The 24,871-nt window shown below is 41.3% G+C and overlaps 2 protein-coding genes across 3 annotated transcripts in view; one reads left to right on the forward strand and one right to left on the reverse strand.

Moving 5' to 3' along the window:
- c2cd2l (c2cd2 like) overlaps positions 1 to 2,904 on the reverse strand; it is a 44,897-nt gene extending 41,993 nt beyond the window's left edge. For both annotated transcript variants that reach the window (XM_029701708.1, XM_029701707.1), the window contains exons 1-2: positions 2,623 to 2,904; positions 1,707 to 2,147 (exon numbers count right to left, since the gene is read on the reverse strand). In XM_029701708.1, coding sequence (XP_029557568.1) covers positions 1,707 to 2,081 — 375 coding nt within the window. In that variant the 5' untranslated portion in view covers positions 2,082 to 2,147; positions 2,623 to 2,904. The remainder of the gene's footprint in view (positions 1 to 1,706; positions 2,148 to 2,622) is intronic.
- A 5,346-nt stretch (positions 2,905 to 8,250) lies between these two features.
- On the forward strand, positions 8,251 to 21,259 carry dpagt1 (dolichyl-phosphate (UDP-N-acetylglucosamine) N-acetylglucosaminephosphotransferase 1 (GlcNAc-1-P transferase)). The gene is made up of 9 exons (XM_029701709.1): positions 8,251 to 8,934; positions 9,059 to 9,179; positions 12,080 to 12,293; positions 12,647 to 12,793; positions 12,963 to 13,047; positions 17,146 to 17,334; positions 17,507 to 17,594; positions 17,763 to 17,918; positions 20,474 to 21,259. The coding sequence occupies exons 1-9, from the start codon at positions 8,780 to 8,782 to the stop codon at positions 20,537 to 20,539; spliced, it is 1,221 nt and encodes a 406-aa protein (XP_029557569.1). The 5' UTR covers positions 8,251 to 8,779; the 3' UTR covers positions 20,540 to 21,259.
- Positions 21,260 to 24,871: the final 3,612 nt, after the last annotated feature.

The following is a 24,871-nucleotide window of genomic DNA, read 5'->3' on the forward strand; positions in this document are numbered from 1 at the left end:
TCGGTCTTGTCCTCGTCTTCTCCTGGCGCATTTATTTGCAAACTGGCTGTGAAATGTAAGCAAAAAAATAATGTAACCATGTTCTTAACCCCCTGACAACGGGGAGGCTATATCTGGGTTGCTGAACAAGCACTAGTATTAGTGCAAACGGTGTGCAAAGCATTTAACTTAACAAGCCTTCTGTTCTCTACAAAACACCCATTTGACCCTCTTTGATTAGAAAGAGAGTTCTGTTGCAGAGCTTGTTGAAGGAATAAAGCAGTGTGGAATATATGAAGAGATACATTCTACAAGAATGCTGTTGGACCATGCCTCAACATTACAATTGCATCTGATCAATTGCACCAGGATGTTATTGTTGGCTGCATTGACGTAACACACAAACTGGATTTTCCAGTGTCTTCCTGGACTGGACTTACAGGGTTTTGTTGACGCTCTGGTCTTTGTACAGTACCATCTTCGGGTCTACAATGGCCTTTGTAGGTCAGAACAAGAGGAGAGCTCTGAGCAGTGTCCCCTTTCACCCTAGGGAGTTGCAGTTCGACTACCTTTAAACTAACACACATACACACGCAAATACGCGCACGTACAATTGCGCACGTACAATTGCGCACGCACACGGCACACACATTTTGAGCTGACTGGTGGTAGTTTGAGCCCCTTTAAACTTTAACACGCACACGTCCTTACACATGCACTCGCCCACACACATACAGATCGTGATGGTCGAAGGTGCCCACTAGGGCAGTAGTCGGAGCAGTGGGATTTGATACAGGCACATCAAACGTAGAGTTTGAATGAAGTAAGAGTACATTAACAGGCTGGTGTCCACCGCAAACACAGGACTTACAACAGTAGGGGGTAGACTGTCTCTTTGTGACTGGCGGCATGACAGGGAGAAATCAAAGGGTTTTCTAGGCTCGGACGTTGTACTGAAAGTGGATGTGCATTACCCAGTAATAGAGAAGATAGAGAAATTGTGTATAGGCATCCATTTGAGTGCATACATTCATCAGAGAGAGTGGCTGCTTATTTCAGCCCTTTCCTTGATACCACTGTCTCTGTGTTTCCATACAGGTGAAAAGGGGATAGTTATATAATCAATAACATATGGTCAGCATTCCAAATGGCACCCTATTCACTACATAGTGCACTACTTTTGACCTGAGCCCTATGGGCCCCGGTCAAAAATAGTGCACCATGTAGGGAATAGGGTGCCATTTGGGACACAGCTGAAGGTTCATACTTTGGGCTTTGTGGGATTGTCTCACACCCACAGAAATAAGTCGAACATATTATAACACATCTCTATGGTCTCACCACTCACATGTGGATTGATTCAGTGCTGTTACACAATAACCGCTCTCTCTCGCCTGCTTATCGTGACACTCAAACTCCCACACAAAACTCCAACAATGAGAAGCACTGCCCGCCTCCCTGCCTGCTGCCTGGAATGATGGAGATACCAGTGCCTACACATACTTACAGCACACAGACACACATTATGGCACAATGTTTTCAGATTTCAACATTGCAACTGCTGCTGTGTTGCTTGACAGTTAATGTCAACACAAGCAATCTGTAACAGGCTAATTATATATTGGGTTTTGATGCGCAATGCTCTTATGGACATGATTTCTTCCACGTCTAATGAATTAGTAAATCTTGCCATAGAACGGCCAGGAGCAACAACAAAAATAACTTACCCCATGTCTGCAGGCTTGTTCATTGAGCACTTTGACCCAAGCCCTCTGCCAATGTTCCCGGAAACACTTGAAGGAGAACAGGGACGTGAGCAGACCCTTCACCCCGGCCTGGGACGCTGCTCCTCCTCGATCCCGTCCGAGCCAGAGCTTGAGCAGGGTGCCCCACACACCCCCAGCCTGAGTCCGGTGGGAGAGGGTGATAGGTGGGAGTAGGCTGGATGTGGCACCCCAGCCCTGGGTGTGTGACTTGGGGCTCCTGGGGCGTAGTACGGCCAGGGAGTACTGGACCAGCCAGGCCAACACGATGAGTAGGGAGGCCAGGAAAAGACCCACCAGGCACAGCCAGTTGATGTACTGGAGCATCTCCATCATCATGCAGACCTTCTTGGGCTTCTCATATCATCAGACTGGAGGATTAAGTTTGGGTCTTCTTTTGTATGCCTATAGGGGTGGAGGGCCAGAGAACAGTCATTCATGAGTCATTTAGGTCTACATATTTCAAGAGCATATTTATTAATAATCTATTAAGAAATATTCAAGAAAGATTGGATGAATTAGGTTGGTCATTTGAAATGAACTCTGCCTGAATAGATCTAGCCATGACAAGAATCACACGTTTGATTTGTAATGCATGAAAACTGTAATTACAACTGTGCGTTACTAAAATGCTGTGCACGTATGGCAGTATAGGCTGTAGTCACATGCAAAACGCTGCATGTGCGTTTGCAGGCACATTGCGTCGTCATATCAAAAGGTTGCCATATTTAGTAACACCACATACATTACGTAACTCTACAGTAGAATAAACCATGCATAAATAAAACAAATGCTGGTGCTATATTATTGCTCTTGATTGAAGAGTGAGTGTATCCTATTGCAATAGCCTTTAAAATAGTAAAACACGGAATTAGCCTACAGTGTAATTCACGAAAGGTCGGATCTGACAGCGCCACCATTTAAGTCAGTGGAGGCATCGACAGCAAGAAATCGGTAACAGCGGGATACATTGAGTCCGTCATCCGAATGTGCTTCTGTTGTCATGATCAGCGGTTGTGCCGTTTCCCGATTAACGTGCAACTGCTATTTATATCCTCAATAAGTTGCATGATTGGATATCAACTGTTGTATAGCCTGCATGCCCTCCGATCATCTGATCCAGTACAAATTCGGCAATGGTACGCTATTGCGCAGGAACTGATAAACTGTCAAGTCGCACAAACAGCGCGTGCCCAACCACTCTGAACCATACATTTAAAGGGCCAAACAACATTTTATTTTTCGGCAAGTCCTCCTTGGGCGCGCACCAATGATGTATATCAACCCTGGATTGCTTTTGCTGCTATTGGCCATTTCATTGGATAAAACAATTCCTAAGAAGACCCACTTCTATCTGGAATTTTATTCCTCATCATGTCTTCTCTACTTTTGGTGGCCTTAACTTCATGTTGTTTTGCAATTATAATGTTGACAAAGTTCCAGTGAAACTTTCTGCTTTTCATCGGCAGGTTTTCTTGTCATGGTCCTTAATTTATAAACACAATTTCTCTCCACACAGATATTATATATGGAATAATCGGAACATATTGTATAAAAATACTTATTTATTTTTAGAATATTGGTTCCGAAATAATATCCTATTGGTGAGCAAACTGGTAAATAATATCCTATTGGTGAGCCAACTGGTAAATAATATCCTATTGGTGAGCCAACTGGTAAATAATATCCTATTGGTGAGCCAACTGGTAAATGCAGAGGGTCTTTTACTCAGTTATAAGGAATTCTTATCACTTTACAAGGTCCCTGTAACACCTAAAGATTTTGCAATTGTTTTAGATGCCATTCCCTCAGGTGTTGCGATGTTATTCAGGAACTTGTCAAGACCTGACCCTCAGAGCCTACCTTCTATTGACCCTGTTGACTCATCAGTAGGAAATATTTGTTTCTCTTTTGGTCCATTCAACAACAGAGCGATATGAACCTTGTTTCAGCAGGATGTTGTATCTATACCTTATGTCATGCCTTATTGGAATGGATTTATTGATAATATCTGTTGGGGAAAAGTTTGGATGTTGCCACACACATACCTACTTGTTAACAAAATGAAGGAAGTTTCCTTTAAAATGATTCTTAAATATTATCCTGCCAACCACTATATGAAGAAGTTTAAGGAAAACATCAACTCAAATTGCTCATTTTGTAATGACCACCCAGAAACAGTGTTGCATCTTTTTTGGCATTGTATTCATGTAAGAAAACTGTGGCAAGACATCAGTAGATTTATAATTGAACACTTTTATGAAGGTCTTACACTATTGTGGAGAGATGTGCTGCTTGGATTCTTTACCTACGATAGGAATAAGCTGGAACATTTTTATGTAATTAATTTCATTATTCTTTTGGCAAAATTTCATATTCACAAATGTAAATTTACAAACAAAAAAACAAATTTTCTTAACCTACAAAATAAATTGAACTGTATTTTAAGACAATTAAATACTCTACTAACAAAAAAGCTGTTAGAATTATAAGTGTATGTATGTCCCTTAAGGTCTTTGTGTAATGTGATATTGTACCCCCTAGCTCAATTGTCCATTGTATATAATCTATAAATACTTGTGTTCCCTCATGTACTCTCTGTATTGATTTGTTGTTAATAAAATTAAAAATTTTACTAAAAAAAAATACTATCGGCCATTTCAAGGCTTTTCAAAGCCGCCGGTCGGCCATATTGGCACTTCCCAGTAGAAGCAGGCCTCCATATGGAATGAATGGAATTCTACAGTATTTCAATTACATGTTTCAAGGACATGTATTTTTTGTTGTTGTAGTGGGGACAGTAACATTAGTCATCTCAAAAATGATACTCCAAGGAAATTTTTTTTTTTATATTTGTTGGTGTATGTTTAGCTCACATTGTATACCTTAAAAGTAGCCCATACATTAAGTTGTTTGTAAGATAATAAATATGGCAAAAAATGAATGTAGACATTAATAAATGCATTTCTATAACTTACAAAATATTTTTTACAATGGGGGAGTGCCAAGATGGAGTCAATTACTGTAAAAATTCAGAACAAAATGAGAACTGGTCTTTTATTGGTCCATGTTATGTCCATATAATTAGAATGCTTAATCTTCAGATCAGTGTGCCTTGACCGGAACCTGCACTGTTTTACGGTTGTCCTGGCAGCGACAATCAAATGCCCCAACACCGAGAGACAATTACGAAATATGATAGCCTACTGACATGGTTACTGGCACATGATAACATGATACATTATCACCTTTTCTTCCTGGTGGACAGTGGCGTGTATTCATGGATGACAAGGGAAGCCAGGCTTCCCCCAAAAATTGACCAAGAAAAAAAAATATATAAATATATATATATATATATATATATATATATATATATATATATATATATATATACAGTTGAAGTCGGAAGTTTACATACACCTTAGCCAAATACATTTAAACTCAGTTTTTCACAATTCCTGACATTTAATCCTAGTAAAAATTCCCTGTCTTAGGTCAGTTAGGATCACCACTTTATTTTAAGAATGTGAAATGTTAGAATAATAGTAGCGAGAATTATTTATTTCAGATGTTATTTCTTTCATCACATTCCCTGTGGGTCAGAAGTTTACATACACTCAATTAGTATTTGGTAGCATTGCTTTTAAATTGTTTAACTTGGGTCAAACGTTTCGGGTAGCCTTCCACAAGCTTCCCACAATAAGTTTGCTGAATTTTGGCCCATTCCTCCTGACAGAGCTGTTGTAACTGAGTCAGGTTTGTAGCTGAGTCAGGCTGAGTGGCCTTTCAGGTTATGTCGATATAGGACTCGTTTTACTGTGGATATAGATACTTTTGTACCCATTTCCTCCAGCATCTTCACCAGGTCCTTTGCTGTTGTTCTGGGATTGATTTGCACTTTTCGCACCAAAGTACGTTCATCTCTAGGAGACAGAACGCGTCTCCTTCCTGAGCGGTATGACGGCTGCATGGTCCCATGGTGTTTATACTTGCGTACTATTGTTTGTACAGATGAATGTGGTACCTTCAGGCGTTTGGAAATTGCTCCCAAGGATGGACCAGACTTGTGGAGGTCTACAATTCTATTCTTGGCTGATTTCTTTTGATTTTCCCATGATGTCAAGCAAAGAGGCACTGATTTTGAAGGTAGGCCTTGAAATACATCCACAGGTACACCTCCAATTGACACAAATGATGTCCATTAGCCTATCAGAAGCTTCTAAAGCCATGACATAATTTTCTGCAATTTTCCAAGGACAGTCAATGTAGTGTATGTAAACTTCTGACCCACTGGAATTGTGATACAGTGAATTATTAGTGAAATAATCTGTCTGTAAACAATTGTTGGAAAAATTACTTGTGTCATGCACAAAGTAGATGTCCTAACCAACTTGCCAAAACTATAGTTTGTTAACAAGAAATTTGTGGATGTAAGGGCTGTCTGAAGAGAGAGTGGACCAAAACGCAGTGGAGTTAGTGTTCATCATTTAATATTATAGAAAGAACACTATACAAAAACAAGAAAAGAGCAAACCGACAGCCAACAGTCCTGTCAGGTGCAAACACTAACAGAAACAATTACCCACAAAACCCAAAGGAAAAACATGCTCCTTATGTGTGACTCCCAATCAGCAACAACGAGCTTCAGCTGTGCCTGATTGGGAGCCACACACGGCCCAAAACAAAGAAATACAAAAACATAGGAAAAGGAACATAGAACGCCCACCCAATGTAACACCCTGGCCTAACCAAAATAAAGAACAAAAACCCCTCTCTATGGCCAGGGCGTTACAGTGGAGTGGTTGATAAACGAGTTTTAATGACTCCAATCTAAGCGTATGTAAACTTCTGACTTCAACTGTAGGTTGTCATATGGCTTTTTTTTAGGCTTCCTCAGTGATTTTACCCACGCACCGCTACTGCTGGTGGAAGGATTGGAACTTTCCATGGCATTCAGCCATTGTCAGGCATATGCGCACATTTTATAGAAATGAAGGCTTGTACAAGAATATGTGTAACATGTTTTAATGGAGGAGAATATAGCGATCCCGTTATGCCAGTCATAAATTGACAACACAACAACCTGATAATAATGCAAACTAACTAAAGTATTACCAGAGGAGAGGAAAAAGTCGCACCTACTGCTGCTCATACAGTCCAACAGTAAGCGCAGTGGCGGATTTAGGCATAGGCGACATGGGCAGCCGCCCAGGGCGGCATCTTGCCGGGGGCGGCATGGGGCACCCGCACAAAATAAATAAATAAACACATTTAAATAAATATTCCGAATGGTGACATTTGCGCGATCCGTTTTCTATCGCTCATTTGCAAGTTACATCAATGATATCATGTCACCGTGTGGGACTGTGGGTCAATTAACCTGGTCGGAGTGGGCGCCCTGATTCTAGTTTGTGAGCTAGGCAGGCTACTGCCTGGGAAGGTCTCCCACTCAGAAGTACGAGATGGGGAGGGGGGCGGGGGTAGGTTGACCTCAGGTCTCAACACTGGAAGCCCGAGGTATGGGGGGGGGGGCGCTAACAAAGGTGTGCTAACAAATAGCGCACCTCTAACTTTGTACAGTACTGATGCAATTAGTAATTCAATGCAATTTACTTTGTGTGTTTCTTGTTTGAAGTGCAATAGTGTAATAATCAGGTTCTCTTCCTTATAAGTGTGTTATTCTATTTGTGTGATATAGGATTTGTGAAATGTAGTTTTATTTGTGTTTTTTGTTAGCAATAGGATAAGTGTAATTATTAGATTATCTTTTCAATTTGTATTTATATACAATTTGTTTCTATTTGTCTTTGTTACTTCTTTTTGATATTTATGAGTCTTATTTTTGTAGATATATTCATATTTATATAGTTTTAAATGTTATGATTATTTATTTGTGCTGTTCCAAATGTCTGAATAAAAATTACAGTTAGTGTAGAATGGTGCTTTTTTGGGGGGTTGGGGGCGCGCTGCAGGGGGGGTCGCCCAGGGAGCCATACAAGCTACAACCGCCACTGAGTAAGTGTCATTGTATACAACGTCATCGGATTTACGATACATTCAGAAACGAAGAAGAGTTACAGCAAACTTCCGTGTTACCCTGTAATGCGTCCGTCTGAAACTGATTAAGACCCATTTTCGATCTAAATGAAGAGGTCTAATTTTGATAGATTGTGAAACCAATTACGTGAGAAATAATTGTGAAGAGAGTTGTTGTCACATTAATAATAACCTTACCAGGGTTTTAGCAGTTCACATAACCGGAAGTAGACGTGGAACTTCGGTTGTCCCCATAGAGAATGATAAAGGCATCTAGTAGCTAAAAGGTAATTTCCACCATTTTAATGTAGTCAACTGGGTGGTATTTCCAACTTCATTGGCTGATCCTTCCTGATGACCATGTTGGAGTCATGTCCAACCGGGTCATCAGGAGGGATCAGCCAATTGTGAAGAAGAACATTGACTACTTCAAAATGGAGATTGCCTCAATAGCGCTGCTTGTGCGCTCACAGACGCCATAATAATAGTACATAGCGATGCACTCTCTAGCATTCTCTATGGTTGTCCCACCTTTCGACTTGGAACTACTGCGCTATAAACTAGGAAAGAACTGAGAATATAGGGATTGTCGTTTTAGCAAGCTGTATTTTTCAGATAATATGCATGTCATTTCGCGATTTCTATCATTTGAAAAATCTTTAGACACATTCTTCGGTAGACGATTCTGCAAATGCTGATGATGCAAAGAGAGACAGTCTGTACCAGCTAGCTACTTGTCAGGTCATTTAGCTTGCTTGTTAACTAGCTTGCCAGATAAACATAACTTTAGTTTCTAGCTACTATTGTTAAAGTTCATTCGCTCAATATGAAGATACATTATGTGGGGTTGTTGACAGTGTAAGCTAGCTTGCTCAAAGTTTGAGGTTTGGCTTCAGCTAGTTAGCAAGTTAACTATCATATCTCTAGCTATCTAACACAGGTAGTTAGATAGGTATCAGATATAACCTCATCCAGGCAAGTCTTAAGAATATCCAGAAAACATGTCGCCAATTCCTGTCCTACCCCTTGTTATCAACGGGTGTATGTCTGCACTTGGGTCCTTGGCCACATTAAAGCTAATTCCAGCCTTCAAAGACCACTTCATCTCAGCCAGGCTCTATGGGATCGATCTGAACAAAACGAACAAGAAGGAAGTGTACGTTTATCAATATAAATTGTTTACCAATGATCTACTAGCCTATTTTAATCTATTTTACATTGGCTCGTTTTTTGTTGTTTGTGGTTTTGTCCTGACTTATTTTAATTTCTCCTCTTTGCAGGCCAGAGTCTCAGGGCGTCATCAGTGGGACCGTGTTCCTCATTATCATGTTCTGCTTCATCCCAGTGCCTTTCCTCAGCTGCTTTGTAGAAGAGCAGTGCACTGGCTTCCCACACAATGAGGTGGGTGAGGGAACTGGGGGAGTTAACTATACTGTACCTATTATTCTGTCTATTAATTTGTTTATTTGTATCCTCATTAGCTGTTGCAATAGACTGTTTGGTTGTTTAGCGATGTGATTGGGAAGCTTAATATCAAAGATGTTTAAAGTTATGCCACACCCTTACTGTACCCACGTGATCTGTCACTATAAAAGCGGTGTGGCGTGACATACTGTCTATTACTTCACTTGAACCCCAGAGGCGGAGGAATGACATGAAAGCTTGGCGACCCATTACTCTAATCAAGGTTACATCCATAACCCAACGTTCTCTTTCCAAGTGGCCATACCCCTGGTGTGCTACCACGGCTCTCTGGTTGGTCTTCCTGCTGCAGCGTAATCCAATGTGCCAATCTCTGCTTTGAGACAGCGTGCCCTTTGGTGTTCTCCTCATAACACACAAAAAGCTGTTCTGTTTGATGAACAGTTATTTTTGCAGCAAGATAGGCACTCAATGCCCTAACCGGACAAAGTGTATGCAACTCACGACTCTCCTGTCGTGAGTTGCATACAATAGAATATAATTACCCAAAAGGATACCACAGAATTACAACGGTGGTATACAACTGTATAAGCAAGCTGAAAGTTAGAACTTAGAACATGAGGTTCAAGGTTCACGGTATGCTCACTTATCTGTGTTGAGAGAGCGTGCCGTGTCCAGAACCACAGACCCCACTGATGGTGTGGACATAACATTGATTCTGTAGTACCTCATGAAAGTCATCGGTGTTGCCCAACTTGCAGCAGCACAGATAGAGTCCAGGGAGGCCCTTCTCAACAGGGCCCATGAAGTGGCCATACCCCTGGTGTGCTACCGCGCCGTCTGTAGTTGGTTTTCCTGCTGCAGCGTAACCCAATGTGCCAATCTCTGCTTTGAGACAGCGTGCCCTTTGGTGTTCTCCTCATAACACACAAAAAGCTGTTCTGTTTGATGAACAGTTATTTTTTGCAGCAAGATAGGCACTCAATACCCTAACCGGAGAAAGTGTATGCAACTCACGACTCTTCTGTGGGGAGGCGGGTGAAATGTCGCTATGATTAAGGGCTGTTTAGTCATGAAAGCACCTTAGGTAAGAATGCTGGATTTGGCCGAAGCACTGCCTTAGATCCATCTTCTGCTAATGTGAGGCATGAAGGATGGGAATAAAGCGCATGTAATTCTCTAACACGCTTGGCTGAAACAATAGCCAATAGAAAGGCATTCTTGACTGAGAGCTCACATAGCTCAAGTGAAAACCGTGGCTGAAATGGTGATCTCATAAGTGATCGTAGGACAAGATCTAGCTCCCAAATTAAATGTTATTGGTCACGTACACATATTTTGCAGATGTTATCCCAGGTGCAGCGAAATGCTTATGTTTCTAGCTCCAACGGTGCAGTAATACCTAACAATACACACAAATACAAAACATAAAAAGAAAGGAATTTAGAATTATCAGAACGAGCAATGACAGTCTGGAATATAAATGTATATGATGGTGTGTATAGACATGGACAGTATATAAATAGAAAAGGTGTGTACAGCATTAGTTATATAGGATGAGGATTGACTAGAATAGAGTATATACAGTGCACTCGGAAAGTATTCAGACCCATTAACTTTTTCAAAATGTTGTTACGTTACAGCCTTATTCTAAAATAGATTAAATCGTTTTTTCCCCTCATCAATCTATACACAATACCCCATAATGACTGGGGCAGGTAGCGTTCTCCTGGCATCCGCCAAACCCAGATTCGTCCATCGGACTGGCAGATGGTGAAGCGTGATTCGTCACTCCAAAAAAACGCATTTCCACTGCTCCTGAATCCAATGGCGTTGTAGTGAGTGTTGCAACTGAGGACAGGTGATTTTTACGCACTTCAGCACTCGGTGGTCCCATTCTGTGAGCTTGTGTAGCCTACCACTTAGCGGCTGAGCCGTTATTGCTCCTAGACGTATCCACTTCACAATAACAACACTTACAGTTGACCAGGACAACCCTAGCAGGGCAGAAATTTGACGAACTGTCTTGTTGGAAAGGCGGCATCCTATGACGGTGCCTTGTTAAAAGTCACTCTTCAGTAAGGCCATTCTACTGCCAGTGTTTGTCTATGGAGATTGCATGGCTGTGGGCTCGATTTGATACATCTTTCAGCAACGGGTGTGTTTGAAATAGTTGAATCCACCAATTTGACGTCATTTCAACCAGTTTTACCCGCTGGCAGTGTTGTATCAATTTCATTAACATTGTAAGTCATCCTCCATGCTTTGTTGTACGTCTTATGCTGATTGATGTATGTCACGCCACACTGCCTTTTATAGTGACAGGTGGTGTGACTTTAAACATCTTTGATATGAAGTAATTTGGCAACCCGTTACGAAAGAGAACTGACAAGTGCACTATGGTGCAAAACAGAGGGGGTTGGCATAGATCGTTTTCGCTCATACATCAGTAGTTGTTGTTTAGCTAGCTAGATAATTTTAGCATAGACGTTACATCAGTCAAAACACCTTAAAACAAGAGATGGTATCAAGAACAAGATAAAACTAGCTAAAACAAGCCACCTACGGTACCCACATAGCAGCTTATTGTCATTGTTGCTAGCTATCTGACCATCCAGAATCCCAACAACACATGGACTTCTGCCCCATTGAAGCATGCTAATTGTTTTTTGTGGCGTCATCAGCTAACCCATCGATAGCAACAGGTACTCTTCCTGCAGTCCACACAAAACACGATACACAAAAATCAGAGACTGCAAGACAAGAAAATCCCAGACAAAGTATCTCTGGCCTGTTTCAGGATCTGTAGCACATAACATTCGTAACGTGACAGGCTGACATTGCTCAACATTTCTGTCTGCTTGTTCTGTCCTGACCAGTTTGTCCAGCTAATCGGTGCTCTACTCGCCATCTGCTGTATGATCTTCCTGGGTTTCGCTGATGACGTGTTGAACCTGCGCTGGAGACACAAGCTCCTGCTGCCCACCATAGCCTCCCTGCCGCTGCTCATGGTCTACTTCACCAACTTCGGCAACACTGTCATTGTGGTGCCCAAGCCCTTCAGGCTCTTACTGGGGATGCACTTGGATCTGGGTGAGTGAATGTCACAGTAAAAATGACTGGAGAGGCAAACATAACGTCATCTGTATCACATATTTCCTTTGGGCACAATGCAAATTTCTCTTGAAGGTCCACTTAGTTTGCACACAGCCACAGGAGAGCTGGATTAGAAATATCCATAGTGTTTCTTCAGGCAAAGCTGGTTGAAATTATATAAATTCCAACTACTTTACAAACAGTATATTTATTTGTTATCTCGTTGTAATGACATCATTTCAACCAGTTTTACCCGCTGGCAGTGTTGTATCAATTTCATTAACATTGTAAGTCATCCTCCATGCTTTGTTGTACATCTTATGCTGATTGATGTTATCTCTTCTCTGTAGGTATTCTCTACTATGTCTACATGGGCATGCTGGCAGTTTTCTGTACTAATGCCATCAACATCCTGGCAGGCATCAACGGCATCGAGTCAGGACAGGCACTCTTCATCTCTGGCTCCATCATCATCTTCAACCTGCTTGAGCTTGGTGGTAAGTGGTGTTTTTCTGTCTTTCATCAATATCCCCTGTTCTCAGTGCTTCAATTATGTGTCTACACATCCTACCAAATGTAAAAAAAATCAATAAATCAAGGAACCTTTCCTGGTCTAATATATAGAAATGTGGATGTAATTGTGCACATTCTTTTTGACTTTTGCAGGAGACTACAGAGACGACCACATTTTCTCCCTTTACTTCATGCTCCCGTTCTTCTTCACAACTTTAGCACTTTTCTACCACAACTGGTGAGTTGGAGACACTGGCCGTGTCTGAAATCTGTCTTGCCTACTGCTTACTAAAATGACATACTCTGTACTAATTGTACTACATACTATTTAGAACGCACTGTTTAGTAAAAATGAATGCACTAAGCAACAAATATCAATATACAGTGCCTTCAGAAAGTATCCATACTCTGACGTATTCCACATTTTGTGTTACAGCCTGAAGGCATATTTGATTAAATAAATTTCAAAAATCTCGCCCATCTACACACAATACCCCATAATGACAAATTGAAAACATGTTTTAAGAAATGTTAGCAAATGTATTGAAAATGAAATACAGATATCTCATTTACATAAGTATTCACACCCCTGAGTCAATACATGTTATAATCACCTTTGGCAGCGATTACAGTTGTGAGCCTTTCTGGGTAAGTCTCTAAGAGCTTTGCACACCTGGATCGTACAATATTTCACATTATTCTTTTTAAAATTCTTTAAGCTGCCAAGTTGGCTGTTGATCATTGCTAGACAGCTGTTTTCAAGTTTTGCCATAGATTTTCAAGCCGATTTAAGTCAAAACTAACTAGGCCACTCAGGAACATTCAATGTCATCTTCGTAAGAAACTCCAGCGTATATCTGGCCTCGTGTTTTAGGTTATTGCCCTGCTGAAAGGTGAATTTGTCTCTCAGTGTCTGTTGGAAAGCAGACAACCAGGTTTTCCTCTGGGATTTTGCCTGTGCTTAGCTCTATTCCCTTTCTTTTTATCCTAAAAAACTCCCTAGTCCTTGCCGATGTCAAGCATACCCATAACATGATGGAGCCACCACCATGCTTGAAAATATGAAGAGTGGTACTCCGTGTTGTAGGATTTGACCCCAAACATAATGCTTTGTATTCAGGACATAAAGTTAATTTCTCTGCCACATTTTTTTGTTGCAGTTTTACTTTAGTGCCTTATTGCAAACAGAATGCATGTTTTTGAATAATTTTATTCTGTACAGACTTCCTTCTTTTCACTCTGTCATTTAGGTTAGTATTGTGGCGTAACTACAATGTTGTTGATCCATCCTCAGTTTTCCCCTATCACAGCCATTAAACTCTGTAACTGTTTTAAAGTCACCATTGGCCTCATGGTGAAATCCCTGAGCGGTTTCCTTCCTCTCCAGCAACTGAGTTAGGAAGGACGCCTGTATCTTTGTAGTGACTGAGTGTATTGATACACCATCCAAAGTGTAATTAATAATTTCATCATGCTCAAAGGGATATTCAATGTCTGCTTTTTTTATTTTTACCCATCTACCAATAGGTGGCCTTTGCGAAGCATTGGAAAACGTCTCTGGTCTTTGTGGTTGAATCTGTGTTTTAAATTCACTGCTCGACTGAGGGACCTTACAATTAACTGTATGTGTGGGGTACAGAGATGAGTCATTTTAAAATCATGTTAAAACCTGTTAGGGCTAGGGGGCAGTATTTTCACGTGCGGATGAAAAACGTACCCAATTTGAACAGGTTACTACTCTGGCCCAGAAACTAGAATATGCATATTATTAGTAGATTTGGATAGAAAACACTCTGAAGTTTCTAAAACTGTTTGAATGGTGTCTGTAAATATAACAGAACTCATATGGCAGGCAAAAACCTGAGAAAAATACAAGCAGGAAATGAAAATCTTGTGGCTGTACTATTTTCAAGTTATTGCCAATGGAACACACAGTGACTAAGGATTCGTTTTGCACTTCCTAAGGCTTCCACTAGATGTCAACAGTCTTTAGAAAGTTGTTTGAGGCGGCTATGATGAACAGAGACCGAATGAGAAGGCTGGGAAGTTGGTTACCCAGGGAAGGACATCACTTCATTGGCGCGCGTTCATGAGGGAGGAACCTCAGTTCCAAAACGTTTTTCAAGACACAGGAATGGTCCGGTTGAAATGTTACTGAAGTTTCACGTTAAAATGGCCCTAAAGATTGATGCTATACAAAGTTTGACATGTTTGAACGAACGTAAATAGATTTTTTTTTTTACTTTTCGTCGTGACACTTTCCTCGCGCGTCCTACATTTTGAGTAGCTTACTGAACGTGCTAACAACATGGAGTTATTTGAACATAAATTATGAACTTTATCAAACAAAACAACATTTGTTGTGGACTTGGGATTCCTGGAAGTGCCTTCTGATGAAGATTATTAAAGGTAAGTGAATATTTCTAATGTTATTTATGCGTTTAGATGACTCCAAAATGGCGGCTATCTGTATTGCCTAGTGTATTTTTCTGAGCGCAGTACTCAGATTATTGCAAAGTGTGCTTTCCCAGTAAAGTTATTTTGAAATCTGTCAATGCGGTTGCATTCAGGAGATGTTAATCTATAATTCTTTGAATAACAGTTTAATATTTTATCAACGTTTATAATGAGTATTTTTGTAAATTCACCGGCAGTTTTGGGGGAGATACATTTTCTGAACGTCACGCGCCAATGTAAAATGCTGTTTTTGGATATAAATATGAACTCGATAGAACGAAAAATGCATGTATTGTGTAACATAATGTCCTAGGAGTGTCATCTGATGAAGATTGTCAAAGGTTAATGCATCATTTTAGCTGGTTTTCTGCTTTTTTTTTGCATTGAAAATGTCTGTGTAATTTTTTGTCTATGTACTCTCCTAACATAATCTAACTTTATACTTTTGCCGTAAAGCCTCTTTGAAATCGGACAATGTGGTTGGATTAAGGAGATGTTTATCTTTCAAATGGTGTAAAATAGTTGATTGTTTGAGAAATTGAAATTATTCGATTTTTGCTGTTTTGAATTTCGCGCCATGTATCTTGTCAACGGGAAGGGGTGTCCCCAACAGGTTTTAACCTCTAAAAGTCTAAGCCGTTGGGGAGGGGGGGGGGGGTCCTACTAAGCTAACATATGGAATTGTTTTAAGATGGTCATACCATGGCTCATTTAGCTATTTCATGTAGAATTGTATCAAAAGTATCAAAACAAATATTTTAAGAACATGTTTTGATAAAATATTGAATTTGGCTTTTACTACTATAGCCCATAGAAACACATTCAGAAATGGCAAAAAAGAAAGTCACAAAATAAATAATTAGGTTTTGAAGTGTCTGTCCTATATCTAGGAGATATAAGAAAGCTCAGGAAATATTAACGTTTTTTTGGACACATATTTAACCCCTTATTTTTTGGGGCACAAAACTACCTTCATATTTCCATTCATTTGTATTAGTTACCTTCAGACGAGTCCACTGAGACTTGTTGGGGTAGTAGTGCAAAACGGAGAACACCATGGTGTTCGAGAGTCTCCTCTTTTTGTAGGCCAAACCGTTCGGACGCTACAGACGTTCCCGTGAGAAGAACGATTTTCGGTATCTCTAATGGTCTGACAAACACCGCTGTACCTCGGCCCCTTTCCACTGCAGATGCGGAAGGCCAACATAGGCAGATGTGGTGGATTGAGACACAGCCCATGCAAAAAAAAACGCATATCTCTATCTTAAACTGACAGATTTTGATGGATTTCTTTATGTTAGATTGACACACATTGCCTACTTATTGACTCAAGACATTTCAGCTTTTAATTGTTTATTAATTTGTAAACATTTCTAAAAACAATTCCACTTTGACATTATGGGGTACTGTGTGTAGGCCATTGACACAAAATCTCAATTTAATCCATTTTACATTCAGGCTGTAACACACAAAAATGTGGAAAAAGTCTAGGGGTGTGAATACTTTCTGAAGGCACTGTACTAGGCTCACCCATCCTAAGAGTGTGTCATCTAATGTGCAATTGCGCGTTACCGCCATTTGTTCATTTGGGTACAGTGCGTCTCTTATCTCATTATCAGCTGATGTCAAAAGACAATTCTCTTCCTCAAAAGTGTGCAGTTAATTCTACTAAGTGAAAAACCGAAATGAGTATAATATCCTGGCATTTAAGCAAACTCGTTTTTTTTTTTTACTATAAAACGTTATTTTTTTGCATACCTAAAATGCCTACTATTTAGAATGCAAGTATAGGTATTCAGACACGGCTATTGTTTATGTTGTTATAAAGCATGTTGTAAATTATTGCCAACATGCACTACATGTGTTGCCTTTACTACAGGTACCCTTCATCCGTGTTTGTGGGAGACACCTTTTGCTACTTTGCGGGGATGACCTTCGCAGTGGTAGGAATCCTGGGGCACTTCAGCAAAACCATGCTGCTCTTCTTCATTCCTCAAGTGGTCAACTTTGTCTACTCACTACCCCAGCTATTCCATGTAGTACCCTGTCCCAGGCACCGCCTCCCCAGGTAACACTTCAGCTTTATCTCCCTCACTCCTATGATAGCATTGATATAGTATACATATCGTATAGTACTTTTGATACAATTCCATGATCTTTTCTTTTCAGATTATAATCCCTTGTTATAAAAGTGATCCTCATTGTTTTTTTTCCCTCCTAAATTTGCCTGATGCATGAAGACTGAACCCAGACACAGGAAAACTAGGAATGAGTTGGTCTAAATTCAAAAGGAGGGACCTCTCCAAATTGGGAAATCTTATTTTACAGGTAATCAATATGTGCACATGTTGGGGTATGAATTTGACATTTATTTGGTTGTCCAAAAGAGTGGAATCAGTGCAAATGTTTGACTTGGGTCAGGTAGATTGATATGAATGAAAGAAAGCTTTGACTTGAGTGGATAATGTGCTGTTTGTGCTATTTTTCACCCATCAGGTGGCAGAGATGCTGCGGGTGCTGGAAGTGAAGCGTGGACAGGAGGGCGATGATGAGTTTGTGGAGTGCAACAACATGACCTTAATAAACCTGGTGCTGAAGATACTGGGACCCACACACGAGAGAGATCTCACCACCATCATGCTGCTCATACAGGTATTGACAACAGGTCTAATTTCTGAGTCAAATCAAATTGTATTCGTCACATGCGCCGAATACAGGTGTAGACTTTACAGTGAAATGCTTACTTACTAGCCCCTAACCAACAATGCAGTTTTAAAAAATAAGAATAAGAAATAAAAGTAACAAGTAATTAAAGAGCAGCAGTGAAATAACAATAGTGAGACTATATACAGGGGGGTACCGGTACAGAGTCAATGTGTGGGGGCACCGGTTAGTTGAGGTAATATGTACATGTAGGTAGAGTTATTAGTGACTATGCATAGATGATAACAACAGAGAGTAGCAGTGGTGTAAAAGAGGGGGGGCAATGCAAATAGTCTGGGTATCCACTTGTTTAGATGTTCAGGAGTCTTATGGCTTGGGGGTAGAAGCTGTTTAGAAGCCTCTTGGACCTAGCTCCGGTACCACTTGCCATGCGGTAGCAGAGAGAACAGTCCATGACTAGGTTGGCTGGAGTCTTTGACAATTTTTAGGGCCTTCCTCTGACACCACCTGGTATAGAGGTCCTGGATGGCAGAAAGCTTGGTCCCAGTGATGTACTGGGCCATACGCACTACCCTTTGTAGTGTCTTGCGGTCGGATGCCGAGCAGTTGCCATAACAACCTGTCAGGATGCTCTCAATGGTGCAGCTGTAAAACCTTTAGAGGATCTGAGGACCCATGACAAATCTTTTCAGTCTCCTGAGGGGGAATAGGTTTTGTCGTGCCCTCTTCATGCTTGGACCATGTTAGTTTGTTGGTGGAACTCGAAGCTCTCAACCTGCTCCACTTCAGCCCCGTCGATGAGAATGGGGGTGTGCTCGGTCCTCTTTTTCCTGTAGTCCACAATCATCTCCTTTGTCTTGATCAGTCATGAGTGAACAGGGAGTACAGGAGGGGACTGAGCACGCAACCCTGAGGGGGCCCTGTGTTGCGGATCAGTGTGGCGGATGTATTGTTACCTACCCTTAGCACATGGGGACGGCCCGTCAGGAAGTCCAGGATCCAGTTGCAGAGGGAGGTGTTTAGTCCCAGGGTCCTTAGCTTATTGATGAGCTTTGAGGGCACTATGGTGTTGAACACTGAGCTGTAGTCAATGAATAGCATTCTCACATAGGTGTTCATTTTGTACAAGTGGGAAAGGGCCATGTGGAGTGCAATAGAGATTGCATCATCTGTGGATCTGTTGGGGCGGTATGCAAATTGGAGTGGGTCTAGGGTTTCTGGGATAATGGTGTTGTGAGCCATGACCAGCCTTTCAAAGCACTTCATGGCTACAGACATGAGTGCTACAAGTCAGAAGTCATTTAGGCAGGTTACCTTTAGTGTTCTTGGGCACAGAAACTATGGTGGTCTGCTTAAAACATGTTGGTATTACAGACTCGGACAGGGAGAGGTTGAAAATGTCAGTGAAGACACTTGCCAGTTGGTCAGTGCATGCTCGCAGTACACGTCCTGGTAATCCGTATGGCCCTGCGGCCTTGTGAATGTTGACCTGTTTAAAGGTCTTAGTCACATCGGCTGTCACATACATGTTATGTAATTCATACATGTTATGTATGTGACATATGTATCACTGTCAATGTTGACAGTTCTGTAAGTCGCTTAGTCTGCTAAAATTGCCATATTGTTATAATTTTATCAATAAGTTAAGGTACATTGTATATACAAAATTATGTGGACACCCCTTTAAATTAGTGGATTCGGCTATTTCAGCCACACCTGTTTGCTGACAGGCTGTATAAAAGAGGACACAGCCATGCAATCTCCATAGATGGCAGTAAAATGGCCTTACTGAAGAGCTCAGTGACTTTCAATGTTGCACCGTCATAGGATGCCACCTTTCCAACAAGTCAGTTCGTAAAATGTCTTCCCTGCTAGAGCTGCCCCGGTCAATTATAAGTGCTGTTATTGTGAAGTGGAAACGTCTAGGAGCAACAACGGCTCAGCCGGGAAGTGGTCGGCCACACAAGCTCACAGAACGGGACTGTCTGTCCTAGGTTGCAACACTCACTACCGAGTTCCAAACTGCCCCTGGAAGCAACGTCAGCACAAGAACTGTTCATTGGGAGCTTCATGAAATGGGTTTCCATGGCCGAGCAGCCGCACACAAGCCTTGGATCACCATGCGCAATGCCAACCATCGGCTGGAGTGGTGTAAAGCTCGCTGCCATTGGACTCTGGAGCAGTGGAAACGCATTCTCTGGAGTGATGAATCACGCTTCATCATCTGGCAGTCCAAAGGACTAATCTGGGTTTGGCAGATGCCAGGAGAACGCTACCTGCCCCAATGCATAGTGCCAACTGTAAAGTTTGGTGGAGGAGGAATAATGGTCTGGGGCTGTTTTTTATGGTTCGGGCTAGGCCCCTTTGTTACAGAGAAGGAAAATCTTAACGCTACAGCATACAATGACATTATAGATGATTCTTTGCTTCTGACTTTGTGGCAACAGTTTGGTAATGTAGTGTATATGAAGCCCCTTTGTGAGCAATTCTAAGATATCTTTGAATAACCTTTAACGCATAATTCATATTTGTCTCCGTCTCAGGTACTGGGGAGTGTGTTGGCTTTCGGGATCCGCTATCACCTGGTTCGCCTCTTCTACGACGTCTAGAGACGCCACAGCTACAGAGAGAAAGCTGAGAGACTACAGAGAGTGATGTCCAACTATGCTGGACCAACAACGTCTGATCCATGATGATGATTTTGCCTATTGACTATTGATTCCTTGATTATTGCTTCACCTATCCTTATCTGCTTTAAAATGGGTCTGTTTACAACAAGACTGACAGCTGAGGATGACCTCAGTTCTTCAAAGGAAAAAGAACAGGTGAAAAATCATGCCACTTAAAGGCATCACAATTGATAGAATTCAGGATCTGCTAAATTAACTATTTCAGGATGAGCAATTAAGCACTAAATCAATGGCAATCATACTGTTGTGAAAAGAAAGGCAAGAGGTCCATGTACAGGTCAAAACCCAGTCTATATTGAGGATGGCTACTCTTTGTGACAGACAGATTGCATATGGAGGGATTGGCAGGATATTTTGTTATTCTCTGAGGGGTTTAAAGCGTTTCTTTGGTCCTAGAGGAGTTGAGGGTGGAGGGAACTCAGAGCAGTAGTGGTGAGATTACAAGGGCTACATGAAGATGTTACCTTTCTTAGTATTATTGATTAGGAGGTGAATTTTTATGAACAAGAAGGACATGGAATGTGAACTTTTCTCAATTTATAATGTATTTGTAAGCTTTGCCTTCGTAATGCTAATTTCTTTTGACACTGGACAATTCTGCTGGTTGTAGGAATGTAAATACAAGTGTAAAAAACTTGATGAGTGATGTTTTACTCTTGCAATGGAATACTCCAACCAGGAAGTGCTCAGAACAAATCATTTCCTTTCTGAAATGGTTATTTAATAATTGTGAGACACTGAAATAATGCTGAATACAGTCACTACTGATATTTCTAACCAGAAGGTTTGAAACGTTCCTGTTTTTTGAGGACAATATTCTAGTTGTACAGAACTACCTTACAGTACATGATTGGCCAAGACAGAACTGGGACTGACTCAGACAGTGCAGTATGAATGAAGACAGTACAGCAGAGAGGAAGAGGCGAAGCTAGAGGTTTTTGTCCGGCCAAAATATATCCACGAAAATAAGGTCCACAAACATTGTTTTTATTGCTAATTTGCTACCTGCGGCTTATAGACTGGTATGCTGACATCACTAAAAAGATGCACACGATTCAATGGAGCAGAAGTCCGTGGCCTTGTTTGAGTGGTAAGCCTGAAGCAACCGACTGCAGATGAAAGTCAAGGAGTGAAGTCGGTGGAGATGCATCTACTACAGCCAAAAGTCATACACTGGTTTTCAACAGCAAGGCTCAGCGCAACAGGGCAGTGTTGCTATTGTTTATAAAAGTTTTTCTTTGTAATGTCTAAATAAACAAGTCTCCAACCCCCATATCACACAGTCATAAACTGTAAATATACAGTGCATTAGGAAAGTGTTCAGGCACCTTGACTTTTTCCACATTTTTACGTTGCTACGCCTTATTCTAAAATGGATTAAAATGTTTTTTTTCTCCCCTCATCAATCTACACACAATACCCCATAATGACAAAGAAAAAAAAATACATTTTTGCACACTTATTAAAAAAATAATAATAATTAAAATCACATTTACATAAGTATTCAGATGCTTTACTCAATACTTTGTTGAGACACCTTTGGCAGCGATTACAGCCTCAAGTCTTCTTGGGTATGACGCTACATGCTTGGCACACCTGTATTTGGGGAGTTTCTCAGATTCTCTAGCTCTGTCAGGTTGGATGGGGAGTGTTGCTACACAACTATTTTCAGGTCTTTCCAGAGATGTTCAATCGGGTTCAAGTCCGGGCTCTGGGTGGGCCACTCAAGGATGTTCGGAGATATCCTGAAGCCACTTCTGCGTTTCTCATGGTCTAAGAGTCCTTTAGGTGCCTTTTGGCAAACTCCAAGTGGGCTGTCATGTGCCTTTTACTGAGGAGTGTCCTCCGTCTGGCCACTCCATCAATCACTAGGCCTGATTGATGGAGTGCTGCAGAGATGGTTGTCCTTCTGGAAGGTTCTCTCATCTCCACAGAGGAACTATGGAGCTCTGTCAGAGGGACCATCGGTTTCTTGATCATCTCCCTGACCAAATCAAATGTTATTGGTCACATACACATGGTTAGCAGATGTTATTGCGAGAGTACCAGAGTCGGTCCTGACCTCCCTGGGGCCCTAAGCAAAATTCTACTAAGGGGCCCTCCTACCTGACCCGTGAGCCATGTAAACCATTTGCCATTGCCACACAGTCACACCTGACACCCTAGTGCTCCCACTACAATCTTCCCTCCTTTAAAACAGTTTGCTCCATCTGTCTATACAGAGCAGAATGAGGTATAAACACACAATATTTATTGAATAGAATATTTTCTATAGAATCTTAAGATAAGTGAATATTAACATAAATAAGAAATTGTAGAAAATATCAAATGTAGAAAAGATTTAAATGTCACACTGAGCTTTGGCTCTGCTGCCTGGTAATTAGTCCAGTCCTCACAATATTATACAATCAGCTTTGTCAATACAATGTAAACATAAGTCTATAGTCTATGGCTGCAGGTATAGGTCTCAAAGTTAAATAAAACCTATACAGCTGTGTGATTAGCTTTGGTTCCCTCTACAGCCTGGGCATTTTCAGCATCCGCATGGGCACCAGTCTATCTGGACTGTGTGGAAGATATTGAGAAAGTATGTCACATAGTTAAGCAGTCATTTACACAAAAGCACTTCCGACATACAATCTTAAAATGTTACTAAGTGTGTAAACATTTGAATGTTTGAATTAAAATCTTACCATCAAAATATTCCTCTTCTGCACTTTCTTGAGGTAAAATCATCAATGATGTCATCATAGGAGATGTGTTTCCCCACGTCATGATGGCCAGGCCACTCAAACGTTCCTGTGACATGGAAGACCTCAGGTAGCTTTTGATGAGCTTTCATTTGGAAAAGCTCCTCTCTGCCGATGCTACTGTTACTGGTAGGGTGACTGCAATTCTTAGGGCTATCCAAAGGTTAGGATAGAGTTCCTCCAGGTTTTTCTCACAGAGAAAATAAAGCAGCTCAAAGGCAGTCATCTTATCTGAAGGCAGATCAGGTCAATTCTGAATCTCGTGTGCCAGATCCATTCCACTGATGTCACAGTCATCTCTGAAGGTTAGAGTGTTTTCAACTTCCATGCAGTGAGCCCTTTAAAGATTCACTGGACATCTGAGGCAGTGCTGAAGTTCAGCAGCACTCCATATTTGGTTTTCACCTGGTTGAGTGTTTCAAATCTCTCATCCATGGATGTCACAGCAGAGTCGACCACAATGTTGAAGTACTTGACTTAAAGGTTTTTCAGTGCGTCAGTCACTGGTTCATCATGAGCTTCTTGCTGTTTCTCAGTCTCTCTCTTTCAGAACAGCCTCCACATTCATTTCTTCACAAATGCTTTTGGCTGTTGTCTGGGCCTCAGAAAATCCAGTTTCCTGGTACGTATGTAGTGAGGGAGACCTTTGCATTTGAGATTAAATTCACTGCGATATCCAACTGCATTGAGGGGGATTAGAGGAGCTCGTTCACCTTGTTGGTCATTGTCTGTATCTCACACCATACGACACAGCAAATCAAGAGGCGGTAGGACCCAACTTCCTCTGCAAGTGCTCGTGCCTCCACTTTGGCCACAGGATCGTTGATCGTCTGTCTGGCTTCCAGTAATGCCTCCCGAACCTCAGAAGCCTGATACCCGATTGCATGAACACTTTGGAGCCTACTCTCCCATCTTGTGTCACTCCATGACTTCACGGTTATGTTCAAGTGTTTCTTCAAAACACTCCATCTTTGTGTGCCAGCTGAAAATAAGGTGAAGTGCTTTGCCCAAAAAACCCAACTGTATCTTTTGAAGATTTGGCAGCATCTGCAATGACAAGGTTTAGAGTATGTGCTCTACATGGGATGAACACAGCTCTGGGATTTTTTTCAGCAGTCTGGCTTGTACTCCTGGTGCTTGCCCTTCATGCTGGCCCCATTATCATAAGCTTGCCCTCTGCAATCTTCAAATGGAATCTTCAGCTCGTTCAGCTTATCTAAGATGACAGTGAACAGATTGAAGCCTGTTGTAACTTCAACATTCACAAAGCCAAGGAAGTGCTCCTTGATCTCTGGCTTTCCCTTTAAAGCCACGCTTCTCAGAATAATGGACATTTGCTCCTGGTGACTAATGTTAGGTGTACAGTCCAAGATAATGGAGAAGTACTTTGAGTCACTATTGCTTCCAGAATCTTGTCACTCACAATCTGTATCAGCTCATTCTGTGCACACTTCCCAAAGTAATGAGCATGTTTCTCAACATCTTTAATTTTGCTGAAAAA

Source organism: Salmo trutta, chromosome 19 (assembly GCF_901001165.1).
Source record: "Salmo trutta chromosome 19, fSalTru1.1, whole genome shotgun sequence".
NCBI lineage: Eukaryota > Metazoa > Chordata > Actinopteri > Salmoniformes > Salmonidae > Salmo > Salmo trutta.